Source organism: Micromesistius poutassou (genome assembly GCF_964030765.1).
Source record: "Micromesistius poutassou genome assembly, chromosome: 22".
Taxonomy (NCBI): domain Eukaryota; kingdom Metazoa; phylum Chordata; class Actinopteri; order Gadiformes; family Gadidae; genus Micromesistius; species Micromesistius poutassou.
The window spans coordinates 9014760-9030179 of record NC_140292.1 but is presented as its reverse complement, the minus strand read 5'-3'; the positions used below and the strand labels follow the sequence as shown (position 1 = coordinate 9030179).

Here is a 15420-nt window from a genome sequence, read left to right as displayed (position 1 = left end):
TCAGCCTTAACCACCATCAAGAGCGCACAGCTGCTATAAAGTGTGGACTCTTGGTTGAATTGAATAGTTTCAACGCCAATAATCACAATTCTCCCTTTACTATATTGGCATCCAGCCAAATGAACTGCATGAACCAAAATCGTTAGTGTGCGTGTGTGTGTGTGTGTGTGTGTGTGCCTGCGCGCTGCATAACTTATTCAGGAGTTTTCTCTGTTCCAAAAAACCACCATTAATAATGAAGTGAAGGGTGATTAGTCTTTGAAATATCAAGGCTTGCTAAGAGTGTATTTACTGACGAGAGAGGGATTCCATGTGTGTGTTTGACAATGTGAATACATGCAAATATGCATGGCATACGCAAAGGGTATTTTATAAGCCAAGACATGTTGGTACCACTGAATAACACAATCAAGGTTTACATTTTTTCTGTAAATACTAAAATGCTGTAGTGCAAAGTGGGAATTCCCGGACTTCATCTGGCCTCCCTCTATAGTTTGCAGAACAATAGAGGCAGTATGATTTAATGACATTAGACCGGCTAAGATAAAGAAAGCATCATAAACAAGGTCAGGTTGCACACTGTATCCCTGCACACCCGAGACAGCTGGTCGCTTTGAGGAGAGATGGAGGGGCGGCACACCACCAGGATACAACATACAGCTATGAGAGCTCCACCAAGGGAGAGAGGGCGGAGGAAGAAGAGGCGGAGAGGGAGTAGAGGAAGAGTGAGTGGAGAGGGAGTGGAGAGGTAGCGGCGGTGGAGGGAGTGGAGAGAGAGAGGAGGGAGTGGAGAGAGAGGAGGGAGTGGAGGTGGAGGGAGAGGGAGTGGAGGTGGAGGGAGAGGGGGTGGAGGGAGGGAGAGGGGGTGGAGGGAGAGGGAGTGGAGATGGAGGGAGGGAGAGGGAGTGAAGGTGCAGAGGGAGTGGGAGTGGAGGGAGGGAGAGGGAGTGGAGGTAGACGGAGAGGGAGTGGAGGTAGAGAGGGAGGGAGGGAGAGGAGATGGGAGGTGGAGGGAGGGAGAGGAGATGGAGGGAGAGGAGATGGGAGGTGGAGGTGGAGGCAGGGAGAGGAGACGGAGGGAGGGAGTGGAAGGAGAGCAGGGGGAGGTAGAGGGAGAGGGAGTAGAGACAGGGTGGAGGAGGTGGAGGGAATTGAGGCTTAGGTAAAGTCGTCTGTTTAAAAAACAACCAATCGTAGGTAGGTATTGTAAGGTTGCCGTCAGTCTTCACCCTGATTCGTCTGAGGTCAGGAGCACATGAGGGGCTGACTGTCTGACACACACACACACACACACACACACACACACACACACACACACACACACAGTGATTTCTTGCTCTATTTATTCCACTTACTGTCTCGTCTTTAATGATTCATGTTGGGCTCTTTTGTTGTCTTTAAGCCACTTCCATGTGGAGCTAGGTGCAGCTAATTCAGCTGGCCCACTGGAAGAAGCACTATAAACGACGGTGCTTGAGACATGAGTTTGCCTGCATGTGGGTATAATTAACAGAGATGAATGTCAAGCAATGCTGATTTAGTCATCCGATTTATTTTCCCTCCCTGAATGTCCCTTAGGACATAATCCCTCGATTTTTGTCCCGATATTTTTCGGACACAGCTGTTTGGATGAACTCAAATGATTTCAGATTATTTCATGAATAACTCATCCTAGTCAGCTCTGTTAAATAAGAAATGTGTCATCAAATGTATTGGCTATAATAGCTACAATATAGATTCATATTCAGTTATAGGCCTGGTTATTACAGGTGAGATTAAGCATTGTGTTTTTTGCTACTTCAGTTAAATGCATTGCTGCATCTTCTGTCGATTGATCCTGCTGGTTGTTAGTAATAGTTGGTTTAATGGTTAAAGGATCCCATCGCACAACCCCTCCACTTAGCTAGTCTTCCAGTACAGCTCTTGGCAGGATACAGAACACTGACCCCTGCTGGATGTGAGTGAATGTGCTAGTTCAGTATACATGGTCATGCATTGCGTTATAATATCATTAATATGTCAGAGTGGTCAATCCTCAATCGGTCCACATGAGCTGTGCATTCTTGTTGGATTAGGTTTCATGACCTGAGGCTGTTCCAAAGTTATATTGTATCTACATCGTATTTACATGTCTTTCTGTCTGTCTCTTTCTCCCCCTCTCTCTCTCCTCCCTCTCCCTCTCTCTACCTCTCTCCCTCCCCATCTCCCTTTTTCCTCTCTCTGTGTCTCTCTCCTCTCTCTCTGCCTCTCTCTGTCTCTCCTCTCTCTCTGTCTCTCTCCTCTCTCTGCCTCTCTCTGTCTCTCCTCTCTCCTCTCTCTCTGCCTCTCTCTGTCTCTCCTCTCTCTCTGCCTCTCTGTCTCTCTCTGTCTCTCCACTCTCTCCTCTCTCTCTGTCCCTCTGTGTCTCTCTCCCAGGAGTCTCCTCAGGACAGCGCCATAACGAGGGACATCAACAGGACGTTCCCGGCCCACGACTACTTCAAGGACACTGGCGGAGACGGACAGGACTCTCTCTACAAGATCTGCAAGGTGGGGACACACACCGCTGAAACATGGGCTTCATTGAGGAGCTGGGATGAAGTAGACGTTGGAGACTGGACATTTTATTCATTGAAAACAAAATGATATCCTCCCTCGTATAGTGCAGAGACCACCGTTAAAAAAACAAGAGTTAACTGTTCATTTACTATTATAAACCAATAGTTAGCCTCTCATTTAATATTTTAAAACAACTATTACCCTCTCATTTATAACTGTAAAACAATAGTAAGCAGGTCATTAATTAGTATAAAACAATATTAAGAAGGTCATTTATTAATGTAAAACAATATTAAGCAGGTCATTTATTAATGTAAAACAATATTAAGCAGGTCATTTATTAATGTAAAACAATATTAAGCAGGTCATTTATTAGTGTAAAACAATAGTAAGCAGGTTATTAATTAGTATAAAACAATAGTTAGCACATCATTAATTAGTATAAAACAATAGTTAGCACATCATTTATTAGTGTAAAACAATAGTTAGCACATCATTTATTAGTGTAAAACAATAGTTAGCAGGTCATTTATTAGTGTGAAACAATAGTTAGCACATCATTTATTAGTGTAAAACAATAGTTAGCAGGTCATTTATTAGTGTGAAACAATAGTTAGCACATCATTTATTAGTGTAAAACAATAGTTAGCAGGTCATTTATTAGTGTAAAACAATAGTTAGCACATCATTTATTAGTGTAAAACAATAGTTAGCAGGTCATTTATTAGTGTAAAACAATAGTTAGCACATCATTTATTACCCTAAAACACTAGTCAGTGTGAAAGGTGGGATCGCATGGTAAACAACGACCAATTTGCATGTGAAATGAAGACGCGTGTTTCCCAGGCCGAGCGTATCAGCAGTGGGGAAATGGGTCACCTTGGCGACAGTCGGGCTCATGACAAAGTGTCGCAGCGAGCCGAGCGCCGCTGGCCGCTGCGTTCATCAATTAACTGAATAACTTTCCTGTTCCGAGACGCGGTTCATCGGGTTCAGTTCACACTCGCTGCCTGCTGCCATGCTAGAAAATCGCTACTACTACAACCACACGCACACGCACGCACGCACGCACGCACGCACACACAAATATGTACTGCATATACATACACACATACACATCGGTGTGTACATTGAATGTACTTACCCAAGGCCTTAATTGATTATGTTGTGTGCAGCTCTCTGTCATTAACTTTAAAATGTGTAGAATGAGGTGTAATGAGACATAACATCAGCTCATGCACATTATGCTACATGTTTTTGATACGCAACATGCTTTATTATCCACACAGACCCTTTTCAACACACACACACATGCACACACACACACACACACATGCACACACACACACACACACACACATGCACACACACACTTCAGCGCACACTTTTCAACACACACTTTCCATCACACACACACACACGCACACTCCAACACACACTTGTCAGCAGGTAATCCCTTGGGAAAGTTGGGCGACGTGGCGCTCCAAGTTGTGTTTAATTTCCACCTCATTCATAATGGAGCTCAAGTGAGCCGGGCTATTAATCTGGGGCCAGACAGCCACCTCCTCAGGTGCTTTCTGCAGCGCAGCCCGCTGCTCCCTGTTGGTGTGTGTGTGTGTGAGGATTGATCCTCCGATCGCTGCTTCACTCCCCGCTGTGACCGTCTCACACATCAAACGCTAAATGAATCCTCTGAATTATGAGGGGCAGACGAGCGCCGTGTGTGAACAGGGGCCTTTCACCCTCGTTCGCTTTTCATTGTGTGTTTCGACCAATCATGTCGCTCGAGGCAGGGTCTGTAGGCACGTAATTGGCCGACAGCGAACGCAAACATTGCACAGCAGTGGTAAACAGAAGAAACGTATGTAAAGGTGCGTGTAGACCGGCCTCTAGAGGAATAAGCTTCATTCCCTCGGGTGAATGAGTTTGTCTTCGGTAGAATCTCTCCCAAAAATAATAATACCGGAAACAATGTGTAACCACCCCCCCGATCTTTGGGTTTCTGGCCCAGTCTCTATGCCCTCTCCCTCCAGAGGTCCATGTATGACCTATGACCTATGACCTATGTTTGATCCCAGCCCTTACCCCGAGCCTCCTGGCTCACAGCCAGGTGTGTCCACGACAGTCCATTACGTCTGCTAAGCAGTTTGTCCACAGTACAGTGTGTCCACTACAGTACAGTGTGACCACTAGAGTACAGTGTGACCACTACAGTACAGTGTAACCACTACAGTACAGTGTGACCACTACAGTACAGTGTGAACACTAGGGCTGGGTATCGCCACTGATTTCCCAAAACACAGCTTTTGGCCGTGACATTATATATTATATAATATTATATAATTATATATATATTATAGTGCAAACCGCAACAATCACTTTCTCCTCAGTTTTGCGATTCAATCAGATGTTTGGGGTTTGTATTATGTGATTTGTTGTTCGGTTATGTTCTTTGTCTTTGTTTATGCACACATGCATACAGTGTGCTGCACATGTATTGTGGTAACTCATGACTGTGTAACTCACACTATGTAGTTATTTTAGAAATTATATTTGGATGATCTTTTTTAGAAAGGCCTGACCAGGGACTGGGGCTGCAAATTAGCCAACTGGCTAGAAACCTTCTATGCAGCACATCTACATCCACATTGTTATGGAATTGACTGTGATAATTGTGTATGTAATAATGTGCGCTGCATTGTCCCTGACAAATAAATTAATAATAAAAAAATAATGATAATAATCTGGACTTCAGGAAGTGAACGCAGATAGGCTGTCAAGACAAAGCATCAAGCGAAAATTCTCGGGAAAGTTCAAATATTTTAGATATTTATTTATATATATATATGTGTTTTGCTTTGATTGGTGTATGGCTTTGTCTGTAGTCAATTGTCAGTGATTTATTAGACGACAAAGCCATGTGTTAACGATGATTTAATTGTGAAATTATCGATTTTAAAACTATACTCCACATGGGTGTCCAGCAGGGGCGGCCTGGCCATCGGGAGGATCTGGAGATGTCCCCAACGGCCAGACCATTTCAGGCCGAGCCGGCGTGCGGTCATTTTTTAATTTAAGTTTAATTAAGTTTAGTAAAGTTTAATAAAGAAAAGAAAAAAAAAGTAGTGTAAAACGTGACTGCTTGATATTTGCAAACAGTGCGAAACAGAGCTCTGGCCTGCCGTTAAAATGGGGCCGATGTATTACTGTCAAAAACACAGTGAATGGGGGCAAAGTGAGCTGCCGAACGGCCCCTCCCAACTTGGACGTCAAATCTGATTGGCTCAGCCTGACACATTTGCTTCCCCTTTACCTCCCTCTGTTAGTTGGTGTTTTCGAGATGCATCGTCTGTGTGTGTGTCCTCATTTTTCTCCAAAACGGCTTGACCTATCACTCTGAAATGTCACATAGCCCCTCAGTATATACCTCGCCGGAGATTGACAGAGCCATCTTTCTCATTTGTCATTGCAAACGTTGGAAAAAAGCTTGATTTGTTATTTCTGTGGAGTAGTATTCAGCAGTGAGGGGCAAGCAATGTGCATCTTTGTTGTATGCTGTTAGATGGGACTATGTCTACCTGCCACTTTTTCCATTCCACTAAAATACCTTTTGCACTATTGGAATCTTTTCAACCTTGATTTACCATTCTATGCACATACAATTTATAATATGTTGTACATGGACAAGATTGCTTATAAAATATTTGCCTGTGATCTTCACACAATTCTAACCACACGCACTTCCCAACATTGCCATTTAGTTGCAATGCACATATCCACGGTTAAGGATTGGTTTGTGTTCTTTTACACAGTGGCACAATTCTACACGCGCTATTCTTTGGTCTCATGAAAGGCCTCTCCATCCCAAAGTCCCGGGCCAAATTTTTGTCCCAGTCCAGGGATGGACTGGGACAGTGAATGAATTCATTGTCAAAATGAGATGTTCACTGTATATGTGTATGTTTCACTCTCTACTCCAGGCCTACTCTGTCTATGACGAGGAGATCGGATACTGCCAGGGACAGTCGTTCCTGGCTGCTGTGTTGCTGCTTCATGTGAGTACACACACATACGCACACACACGCACACACAAATACATGCACACAAATACATGCACACAGATACACGTACACCGATACACACACACAAGCTCCTGCTGCCAACCACGCGCGTCTAGACTGCACAACACATTTCCTCAGGGCAAGGACAAACACCGCTGGGCCAGTGAGCATAAAAAACATATTCCACCTTATATGACTTCTACTTAGCCACATACTTAAATGCACAAGTAGTGGAAAACTCGCAGTTAGTTCACCTCAAGTTTAACTATCAACACACTCCCCGCTGCTCGTGTAGTGGGCATTGATTTATGTCGAGTGTAGACGGCAGCGACCTCGGTTGCAAACATTCACGCTCATGTGTTCCTTCAGTGTCAACACTTCAACGTTGAAGTATAGGCCATTGAAATATTGCGCTACATACGAGGTGACATTTTACTTTAAATATTAGTTCGGTATTCATCAGACTGTAAGCAGACACTAGTGAGGCGCTAACCTCGCTCCTTTCTCAATGAAAAACCCACAAGGTACGAACGCTTACCTGCAGGTCAGGAGGAAACGGAGACTATGGTTACTGCCCGACACTGCCACCTAGTGGTAGCGTCGGGCAGTGGTAGCATTTGTCCATTAATGACGGATTCTTATTTTGAGCCAGCAGGCATGACCTAAAGAATATTTATAAATGGTGTGTGTGTGTGTGTGTGTGTGTGTGTGTGTGTGTGTGTGTGTGTGTGTGTGTGTGTGTGTGTGTGTGTGTGTGTGTGTGTGTGTGTGTGTGTGTGTGTGTGTGTGTGTGTGTGCGCATGCGCATCTGCCTGTCCATGTTGTAGATGCCAGAGGAGCAGGCCTTCAGTGTTCTGGTGAAGATCATGTTTGACTACGGCCTCCGGGACCTCTTCAAACAGAACTTTGAAGATCTCCACTGCAAATTCTTCCAGCTGGAGAGACTCATGCAGGTGCGTGTGTGTCTCTGTGGGTGTGCGCGCATGTGCGCGTTTCTTTGCTACATCAGTCATGTTTTTCAAGTGAGTCCGATTTGAATGGTGTTGAGTGACCGATCCCAAATAGCTTGTGATCATCAGTCGCTCCATTTACCCCATGAACCCCTCGATGCGGTTTCTAGCAAACCCTCATTTTCTACATCCCCATCGTCTTCTCCGTTCCTCCGTCTAAATCCCATCTTATACCTCGGCTCTCGTCTCGGTCCTCCTCCTGTCTGTCTCTCTGTCCTCCTCCTGTCTGCCTCTCTGTCCTCCTCCTCTCTGTCTCTCTGTCCTCCTCCTGTCTGTCTCTCTGTCCTCCTCCTGTCTGTCTCTCTGTCCTCCTCCTGTCTGCCTCTCTGTCCATCCATCTTATCTCATCCGTATCTCCTCTCTCTCTCTCTCTCTCTCTCTCTCTCTCTCTCTCTCTCTCTCTCTCTCTCTCTCTCTCTCTCTCTCTCTCTCATCCTGTGTGTGACCTGGATGCCTCTCGCCCCTGGCAGGAGTACCTCCCGGACCTGTACAACCACTTCCTGAACGTGGGTCTGGAGGCCCACATGTACGCCTCCCAGTGGTTCCTCACCCTCTTCACGGCCAAGTTCCCGCTCTACATGGTCTTCCACATCATCGACCTGCTGCTCTGTGAGGTGGGCCCACAGCGACACACGCCTCACGCAGAGCTCCCGATTTTCTGCATGAATGTGGTTCTTGGTGTTAGTGTCAGCGCCCCTAGGAGGCATCGTTCTCCATCTGCTGGAGCAGCGATGTGTGCAATGCATTCTGGGTACAATTGTATGTTGAATTGCGCCGTCGGATTGGATGGATCTGGTTTTGGATAACTTGAAATTACATTGAGCCAACTTCACAGAGTTGCGTCAAAGACGTATTGTCTCCAGGGGCGTCTCAGTGTATCTCCATAGGGTCTGAATCCTACCCGGCCGCCGTCTCTCTGGTGAGCCCTTGTGTTGGGACTTTGTTTCCTTGATCAACTTGCAGTTGACCTGCAACACCTAAACACGGTCGTTGTACAGACTAAATATTCTAGTAACACAAACACTCTTGGCCTGTGTCCACCTGGGATGATATCAAACAGGCTGACCGGCCTCATATGGAAAGCGCTACAGATGTACAGGTGCAGTTAAAGGACTTGGTGAAAGGAGTCGACATTACCACCTTAGGGTCTGCGATCGACCTTATGAGGGACAAGTGAATCCTGAAACGCAAATCAAATGTCCCTGATGATGTGGTCAGCCATACCCCCCCCTTCCCGGTTTGTTTAACAGTCTGGTGGTCAAAGAGATGACATCGCCACGTGAAGACCCTTTTGTGTACCAGAAGTGCGTCCAACACTGTGTGCTGTATGGGACTCCGCTGGACCCACTGCTGCCTGTGCAGAAACGCAACCTCCTCATGTTTCCCCTGAGGGAGAATTGAACTTTGTTTTCCTCTCTCTGTCACCTCAGGGCATCAGTGTGATCTTCAACGTAGCCCTGGCACTGCTCAAGGTACGGCGGCTTCATGCCGTACACACACGTGCGCACGCACGCACACACACATAAACACGTGTGCGCACACACACACACACACACACACACACGTGCACACACTTGCATGAACACATCAACCCACGCACCCGCACGCGCGTGCACACATAAGCATGTGCATGCACACATAAACACACACACACACAAGCACACGCACACACACTTAAATGCACACATAAACACAAGTCACACACACATAAGTCGCGCACACAGAAACACAGCCCCTCCCCCCAAAAAGCAGAGACTGTCGTTGCCATAACTATTTATAACTATCTATATAGTAGTTGCCACTACTATATAGACCTAGAGCATCCTTTGAACACACAGTGGTGTCCCCCACACATTTGTAACCTGAAGGCACCAGGGTGGGTTTGTTTTACTGGGGATGCGCATCATTAGCATGACAAACTAATTAACAGGCAGGGGACATCACATGGGAGGGAGGAGATGGCAGTGTGGACACTAGGATTACACATGCCATCAGACTTAGTGACTCACTAACCGTTTTTTAAGTGTATGGGGTGTGTTTTAACGCCAGCTAGCTGTTACGTGCTACGTCAGGCCAACTCACATTAGATGAAGGATGTCTATGGCCTCATGTCATTACGTTGTTTTTAGTGTGTCACTCGCACGTCTCAGGAGGATTGATCTCACCGGACTTGCTTCACGTTAGATGGGGGCTGTCCATGGCCCTAATCCGATTTTATTGTGTTCAATGTGCCATTCAAGACGTCTAAGGACGACTTGATCTCCACGGACTTCGAGGGGGCCCTCAAGTTCTTCCGGGTCCCCGTGCCAAAGCGGTACCGCTCCGAGGAGAACGCCAAGAAGCTGATGGAGCTGGCCTGTGGCATGAAGGTAGGCTGCTCTCGGCTTCTTCTTCTGATACCCAACCTCTCCTGCCTAAAACGGATACGAAGCAGTGAGAGGAAAATGCGTAAAGTCTTGCTCTTTAACTTTGCCTGTAAGTAAAAGATGTGGCCAGTAGGGGGCAATGTGTAGCCATGAAGGAAGCCTTGGTAAATCAAGTAAAACGTACGACACACCTGTGTTGTAACCCGTTTTCCAAAGTGTGGCCTAGTTTATATGGGCTTACACTGAAGGTACCGCTGGGAAAGTTATCTGTTAGAACAAACTCCTGACAGGGAAGGTTGCAGGGTGACCTCCCTGTCTTAATGAAGACAACGCGCTGCGCATTCTGCAGCTCTCTCTCGCTCTCTCTCTCTCTCTCTCTCTCTCTGATGGGTGTGTGTAGGTAGAACAAGGTGAGAGAGGCCTTGGGGGCGGGGCCCTAGGGATGCAATAGGAATGGCCTTTCCAGAATACATATGTCTGAGCTTCTGAAAACTGGAAAACTCTCAAAACTTCCAGACCCCTCTACATTAAATAGAACCTTGTTCACTGTGCTTGAAGGTCGGATGGATACACATATACTTACACTTTTATGCAATTTGAGAATATTTCAGGTTTCTCAAAGTTAATCACAGTATTACACACAGTATTTCAATTGTTTTATTCTAATCAAAAAGGTTTTCCATTGTGTTCCAAGATTTACAAATAAAAAAATTGTTTGAATAAGTGACACAGATATAACAAATATTTAGCACTTCCACAAATGCAAAAACAGCAAAAGCTACCAGCATAATGCAGGTGACACAATGAGTGAGCCAGACCGTAGACAGTTGGAGGTCCCTTTGCATATCAATTACAATAATGATATATTACAGTAGCGGACATTAATGCATACACAGTCGGTCATACCCCCGATGCATTTAGCCCACAAGACGCATGGTAGATTCCTGAATACACCTCTTCTTTGCTTCTGTTGAAGCATTCGTATGCACGGTATGGACTTGAGCCGCTCCCCTCGGTGAGTGTAATCTAAGATCATCACACGGCTCCTCTCCTCTCCCAGTGAGTCTGCGGCGGGCCTCGGCCTTAATTGCTCAGCGGCTCTGCGCCCCACGCCCGGCACGAGAGGGGGAAACGCTGGTGTAAATTCAGCACTTTCCCTGGGAAGTAGCAAACGCTGTCAAACGCTACAGCCAGTTGTCTGTAGCGCTGCACTGTACAATATTATTGCTTCTTGCGTCTCTATCCATGCAAGCCCTCCTTTCTGCAGTTGGTCGACTTGATGTCTTATCGATACGCTGTAAGTAACCCGTAAGTAACCAGAGATTAGAGGAACGTGTCAGTCATCAGAGAGACGTCGTGAGCAGTTTGTACACAAATTCCAGTCTTGCTCTAGCACAGGATGCAGGGTTCTGTTTATATCTGACCCAGTGCCAGAGGAAGTGCTGCACACTGGATTCATGCGCAGTGGAGAATTCTTCAACAAAGTCAGCTGTGACTCAAGGGTGTGTAATCCCAAGGGACCCCGGGCTCTGTTCCTTCATGCCTCCTCGCTGGAAGGGCCGCAGGTAGAAGGGATGAACTCTCCTGCTCCGTAGAGTCGAACAAACAGAGGGAAAAGAACCACTTGGTGCCTCCCCGAGGCGTGGGTTTGTACCCTCGTCCCCACTGACATGGAACCCTACTGTTCCACGGTTAAGATAAATAAAACAACAGAAGCAGAAGAGGTGGCACACTGACAGGGAAGCGGCTTCGGTCTCCCTAGCGTTGCCATTCGTGTCCCAGTGTCTCTTTTAAACTTGACACTACGCGGTAGATTTGGAATCGAGGCACCTAGAAGGTACGGGATCCCAACCGCCATCCCGACGGTCCCCCCGGGTCACTCTGGTGGTCAACCTTGACGGCCCTGCTTGTCAAGGGCCCCCCCCCCCCCCCCAAAGGCTAGGACACATCATTTGTCCCCGAGCAACGATCCAGTGTCTCTGGCTCCGGCAGACCTCTCGGGGTCTCTCAGCGCTTGCTGACGCGGGCCTTCCCTCACCTGCTGAGCCTCAGGGCCGCGCTGAGCAGGCTTTCTGTCACGGCAGACACCTCGCCAAGGGGACTGATGGCGACTTCATCCCAGATGTGCTGGAGGTGATGTGCAGGCGGTGAGGCACAGCGGAGGTAGACCTTTTTAATGCGTGAGGCCCTCCACCAGCCTCCATTGGTCCTCCTTGATGGAGGGGACCGGCCCATTGGGCCCTCCCACAAGCCCCTTCTGTTTCGCTTTGCACGTCATTGTGCCTTGCGATTTGTCACCGATTGTAAACATCTTACCCACCCATCGTACCATGAATGCAAAGTTTGATTGGCCATCTCTGTATGTACGCAGGTGAACCCATTGGTTGAGTTTAATTAATAAAACACTCCTTGGACTAGTCTCTACTTAACGACATATCTCCTTAGAGGCCAATTCCACTTTAGCCTGCACTCGTAAGATGCTCTGCAGTTGTCTGTTCATTATGCTCGTACTGAGCTGGGGAAAAAAGCTTTTAGATGTGCTGCCCCCTCCGCTTGGAACATCCTCCAGAAAGACTTAAAATTGTCAGAATTTATTTCCTTTGATGCCTTTGGCTCATTACTGAAGGACCTGGAATATGGAACAATTGGAAATGGAATCCCCAAAAGGTCTTTTAATTGTGTGAAAATTGTGCAGTTTTTTATTCGTACAAAACCGTAATGCATTTGTTTGTTTTATGCTGCCCTCTTGGCCAGGTCTCTCTTGGAACAGACATTTTAAATTTCAATGAGACTTTAATAAAGGTTTAATAAAATATATATATTTAATTCCAGAGCGCCATGGACCAGGTCACTCTATTCGAGAAAAAAAGACGTCTTATGCACCATTTGCGCATCTCCTGCAGTCCCATGCCGTTGAAGTCCAGGCATTATGCTACAAATCTCATGAAACAAACTCTCATAACTTATTCAGAGGACTTCTTGGGGTCACGCTCTGAGCAACTTTTAATGTGAGTGTCTACCTGTTACATTTTCTATTCTTGTCCTCTTTTCAATGCTGTGACCTTTCGACTCGTAAAAACTTGATTTATGCAAAGCACCCTCAGCGATTTGAATAAATATCATGGGCACATCATAAGAGATGTTCACTATTAATATCCACTCCTCAGCATATGGTTGATCTCCATGACTGTGAGACGTTAATTTCTTTGTCCTTCTACCTACCCTACACTATCAGCGTTGATTAACGAATTGTCCTGTGATTACGCAACACGCTGTATTCGCCACGTTGAAACGGTAGGCTGGGCTTCAAAACGGAAAGGGGAAAGCAACAGAGATGATGCATGCACTATATGTTGAGACTCAAACCCGGCCAAAGGTGTGAGGAAAGGACTGCCTGAGGAACAAAGAGCCTTTGTTCCTCCACGTGTTTGAAACATCACTCACCCGTTTGTTTCACACAAAAGGTGGAATCCGCAGAACTAATGGTGTCACATTTGGCGCCCGTTTTTGCTAGCATTAGCTTTGCATAGATTTAATGTATTCCAGCAATGCCTGCGCCAATGAAAACCAAGATGGAGGAGCATACAGGATGGATCACTCACACACACACACACACACACACACACGGCGGTATCTATCTACAGCTGGCCATCATGTGCGGTAGCCCCAGGTGTCGCTCTGAAGCCCCCTGGGCTAATAGGAGGAGGAGGAACAGGTCAGCGAAAGCCGCCCGCTGAACCGTGGCAGGGTTGGAAGAGAAGTCAGGGAAGGTGACGACAAAGCGGAGAGTGAGACGGATCGCCCGGGCCATGACCTCTGACCTCGCGTTGCTTTTTTTGGGTCTTCGCGTTTCGCCTTCCTGCCGTCTATTTCCAAGTTGCTTCCCGCTGAGTTCTCTTAAAAGAGGAGGAGGTGTTGTAGACGCGCCCCCCCCCCCCCCACCAGCCTCCCACGCAGGTCATGTGACACCCAGTCGTCTCGCTCCTGACGAGCGGGACAGGTGACGAGGGCCCGGAGACAGCAGGGTCAGCGGATGTGGACACATGATGAGATGGACACACACACGCACGCACGCACACACGCACACACATGCACGCACACACATGCACGCACACACACGCACACACATGCACACACATACACACACACACACATGCACACACTGTGTGCAAGAAATACTTATTTTTGTCTTGTGTACACACATGTATGCAAATACAAATACATACTATGACACTCACTCAATCACTCACATATATGCTCACTCTCAAACACCCACACATGTAACACACACTCATGTACACTCACACCACTCTCACACACCTCGATCATGCTCCCATCTGCACTCACACACTTTAAACACACACACACACACACACACGTACAGATGCCGCCTCCACACACGTATCACAGCCTACAGATTACACAGATTGACTCATGGCTTGTTGACCCTTTGTTTGGAGCTGTATGTTGTACAAGCTGGCGATCTGTCTCCCAGGACTGAAATAGACTTCCTCACAGCGCTACTTATTCTATAGCACCTGGGGTACCAGAGGAAGGGTGGGTGGGTGGGTGAGTGGGTGTGGGTGAGCTGCAACAGATGAGCCCAACGCTTGTGGACACATGTTTCCTCATGCATTCATTCATTTATGAGGAGATCCGTGTGGCAGCCTGATACTGGTTGATTATTTTTGTTTTGTAGCATATCGTATGTTGATTTCTGCGCCTGTGCTACGGTCTCATCTGTAACGTACGCTTCCTGTGAAAAGAACAGTTCAGTTATTCATATTGGAATGAATATAAATGTAACACAAAGGAAGAAGGTTTCGTGATGACATTCAAATCTCTTTAATTTAGAAGCAATTATGTATTCTATTGACCTCATTCATTCATAATAATAATTATATTAACGGCAATAATTCGCTTAATTGAATATCACTCAGAACATTTTCAGAACGACAAAGTGGTAAATAATTATACAGCGTAATAAAAGAAAGTGTCTCAATAATAATTAGACACTTAAGTTATTAAGTGTGCACAGGTGGAACAGAAAGGTAGGAAGGTTGAAATGGTGTGTCTGTATAGACACATGGACCTACTCTTTAAGGAATGTCGAATGGATATAGTCTCAAAGGATTATATTATATTGATCAAAATATCCATAAATATCCTAAAACATTTTTTTTTTTGTCGGTAACTTCTAGAAAAATACTACCAAAATCCAATCGTAAATCTGTGAACGCATTCTGCAGCACATTGATCCCACTGGGAGTGCCCGCGCGCCGCAGTGCTAGTATTTCACACTACCTGCCCGCACTCTCTGCGTGCATTTTATCACTAGTTGTTCCACCACAGGACATAAAAACACAACAACCCATCCAACGGGGAGCCTCGCCTTTGCATATCTGCCTAGTCGACACTAGAGATGCAGAGTAGGTGCATCCAACC

General features: G+C 46.4%; 1 protein-coding gene across 2 annotated transcripts in view; it reads left to right on the top strand.

Annotated features, from left to right (window-relative positions):
* The window catches only part of rabgap1 (RAB GTPase activating protein 1), a 72704-nt gene that overhangs the window by 45223 nt on the left and 12061 nt on the right, over nucleotides 1-15420 (top strand). For both annotated transcript variants that reach the window (XM_084486918.1, XM_084486917.1), the window contains 6 exons: nucleotides 2416-2529; nucleotides 6519-6593; nucleotides 7427-7552; nucleotides 8080-8223; nucleotides 9040-9081; nucleotides 9850-9978. In XM_084486918.1, coding sequence (XP_084343044.1) covers nucleotides 2416-2529; nucleotides 6519-6593; nucleotides 7427-7552; nucleotides 8080-8223; nucleotides 9040-9081; nucleotides 9850-9978 — 630 coding nt within the window. The remainder of the gene's footprint in view (nucleotides 1-2415; nucleotides 2530-6518; nucleotides 6594-7426; nucleotides 7553-8079; nucleotides 8224-9039; nucleotides 9082-9849; nucleotides 9979-15420) is intronic.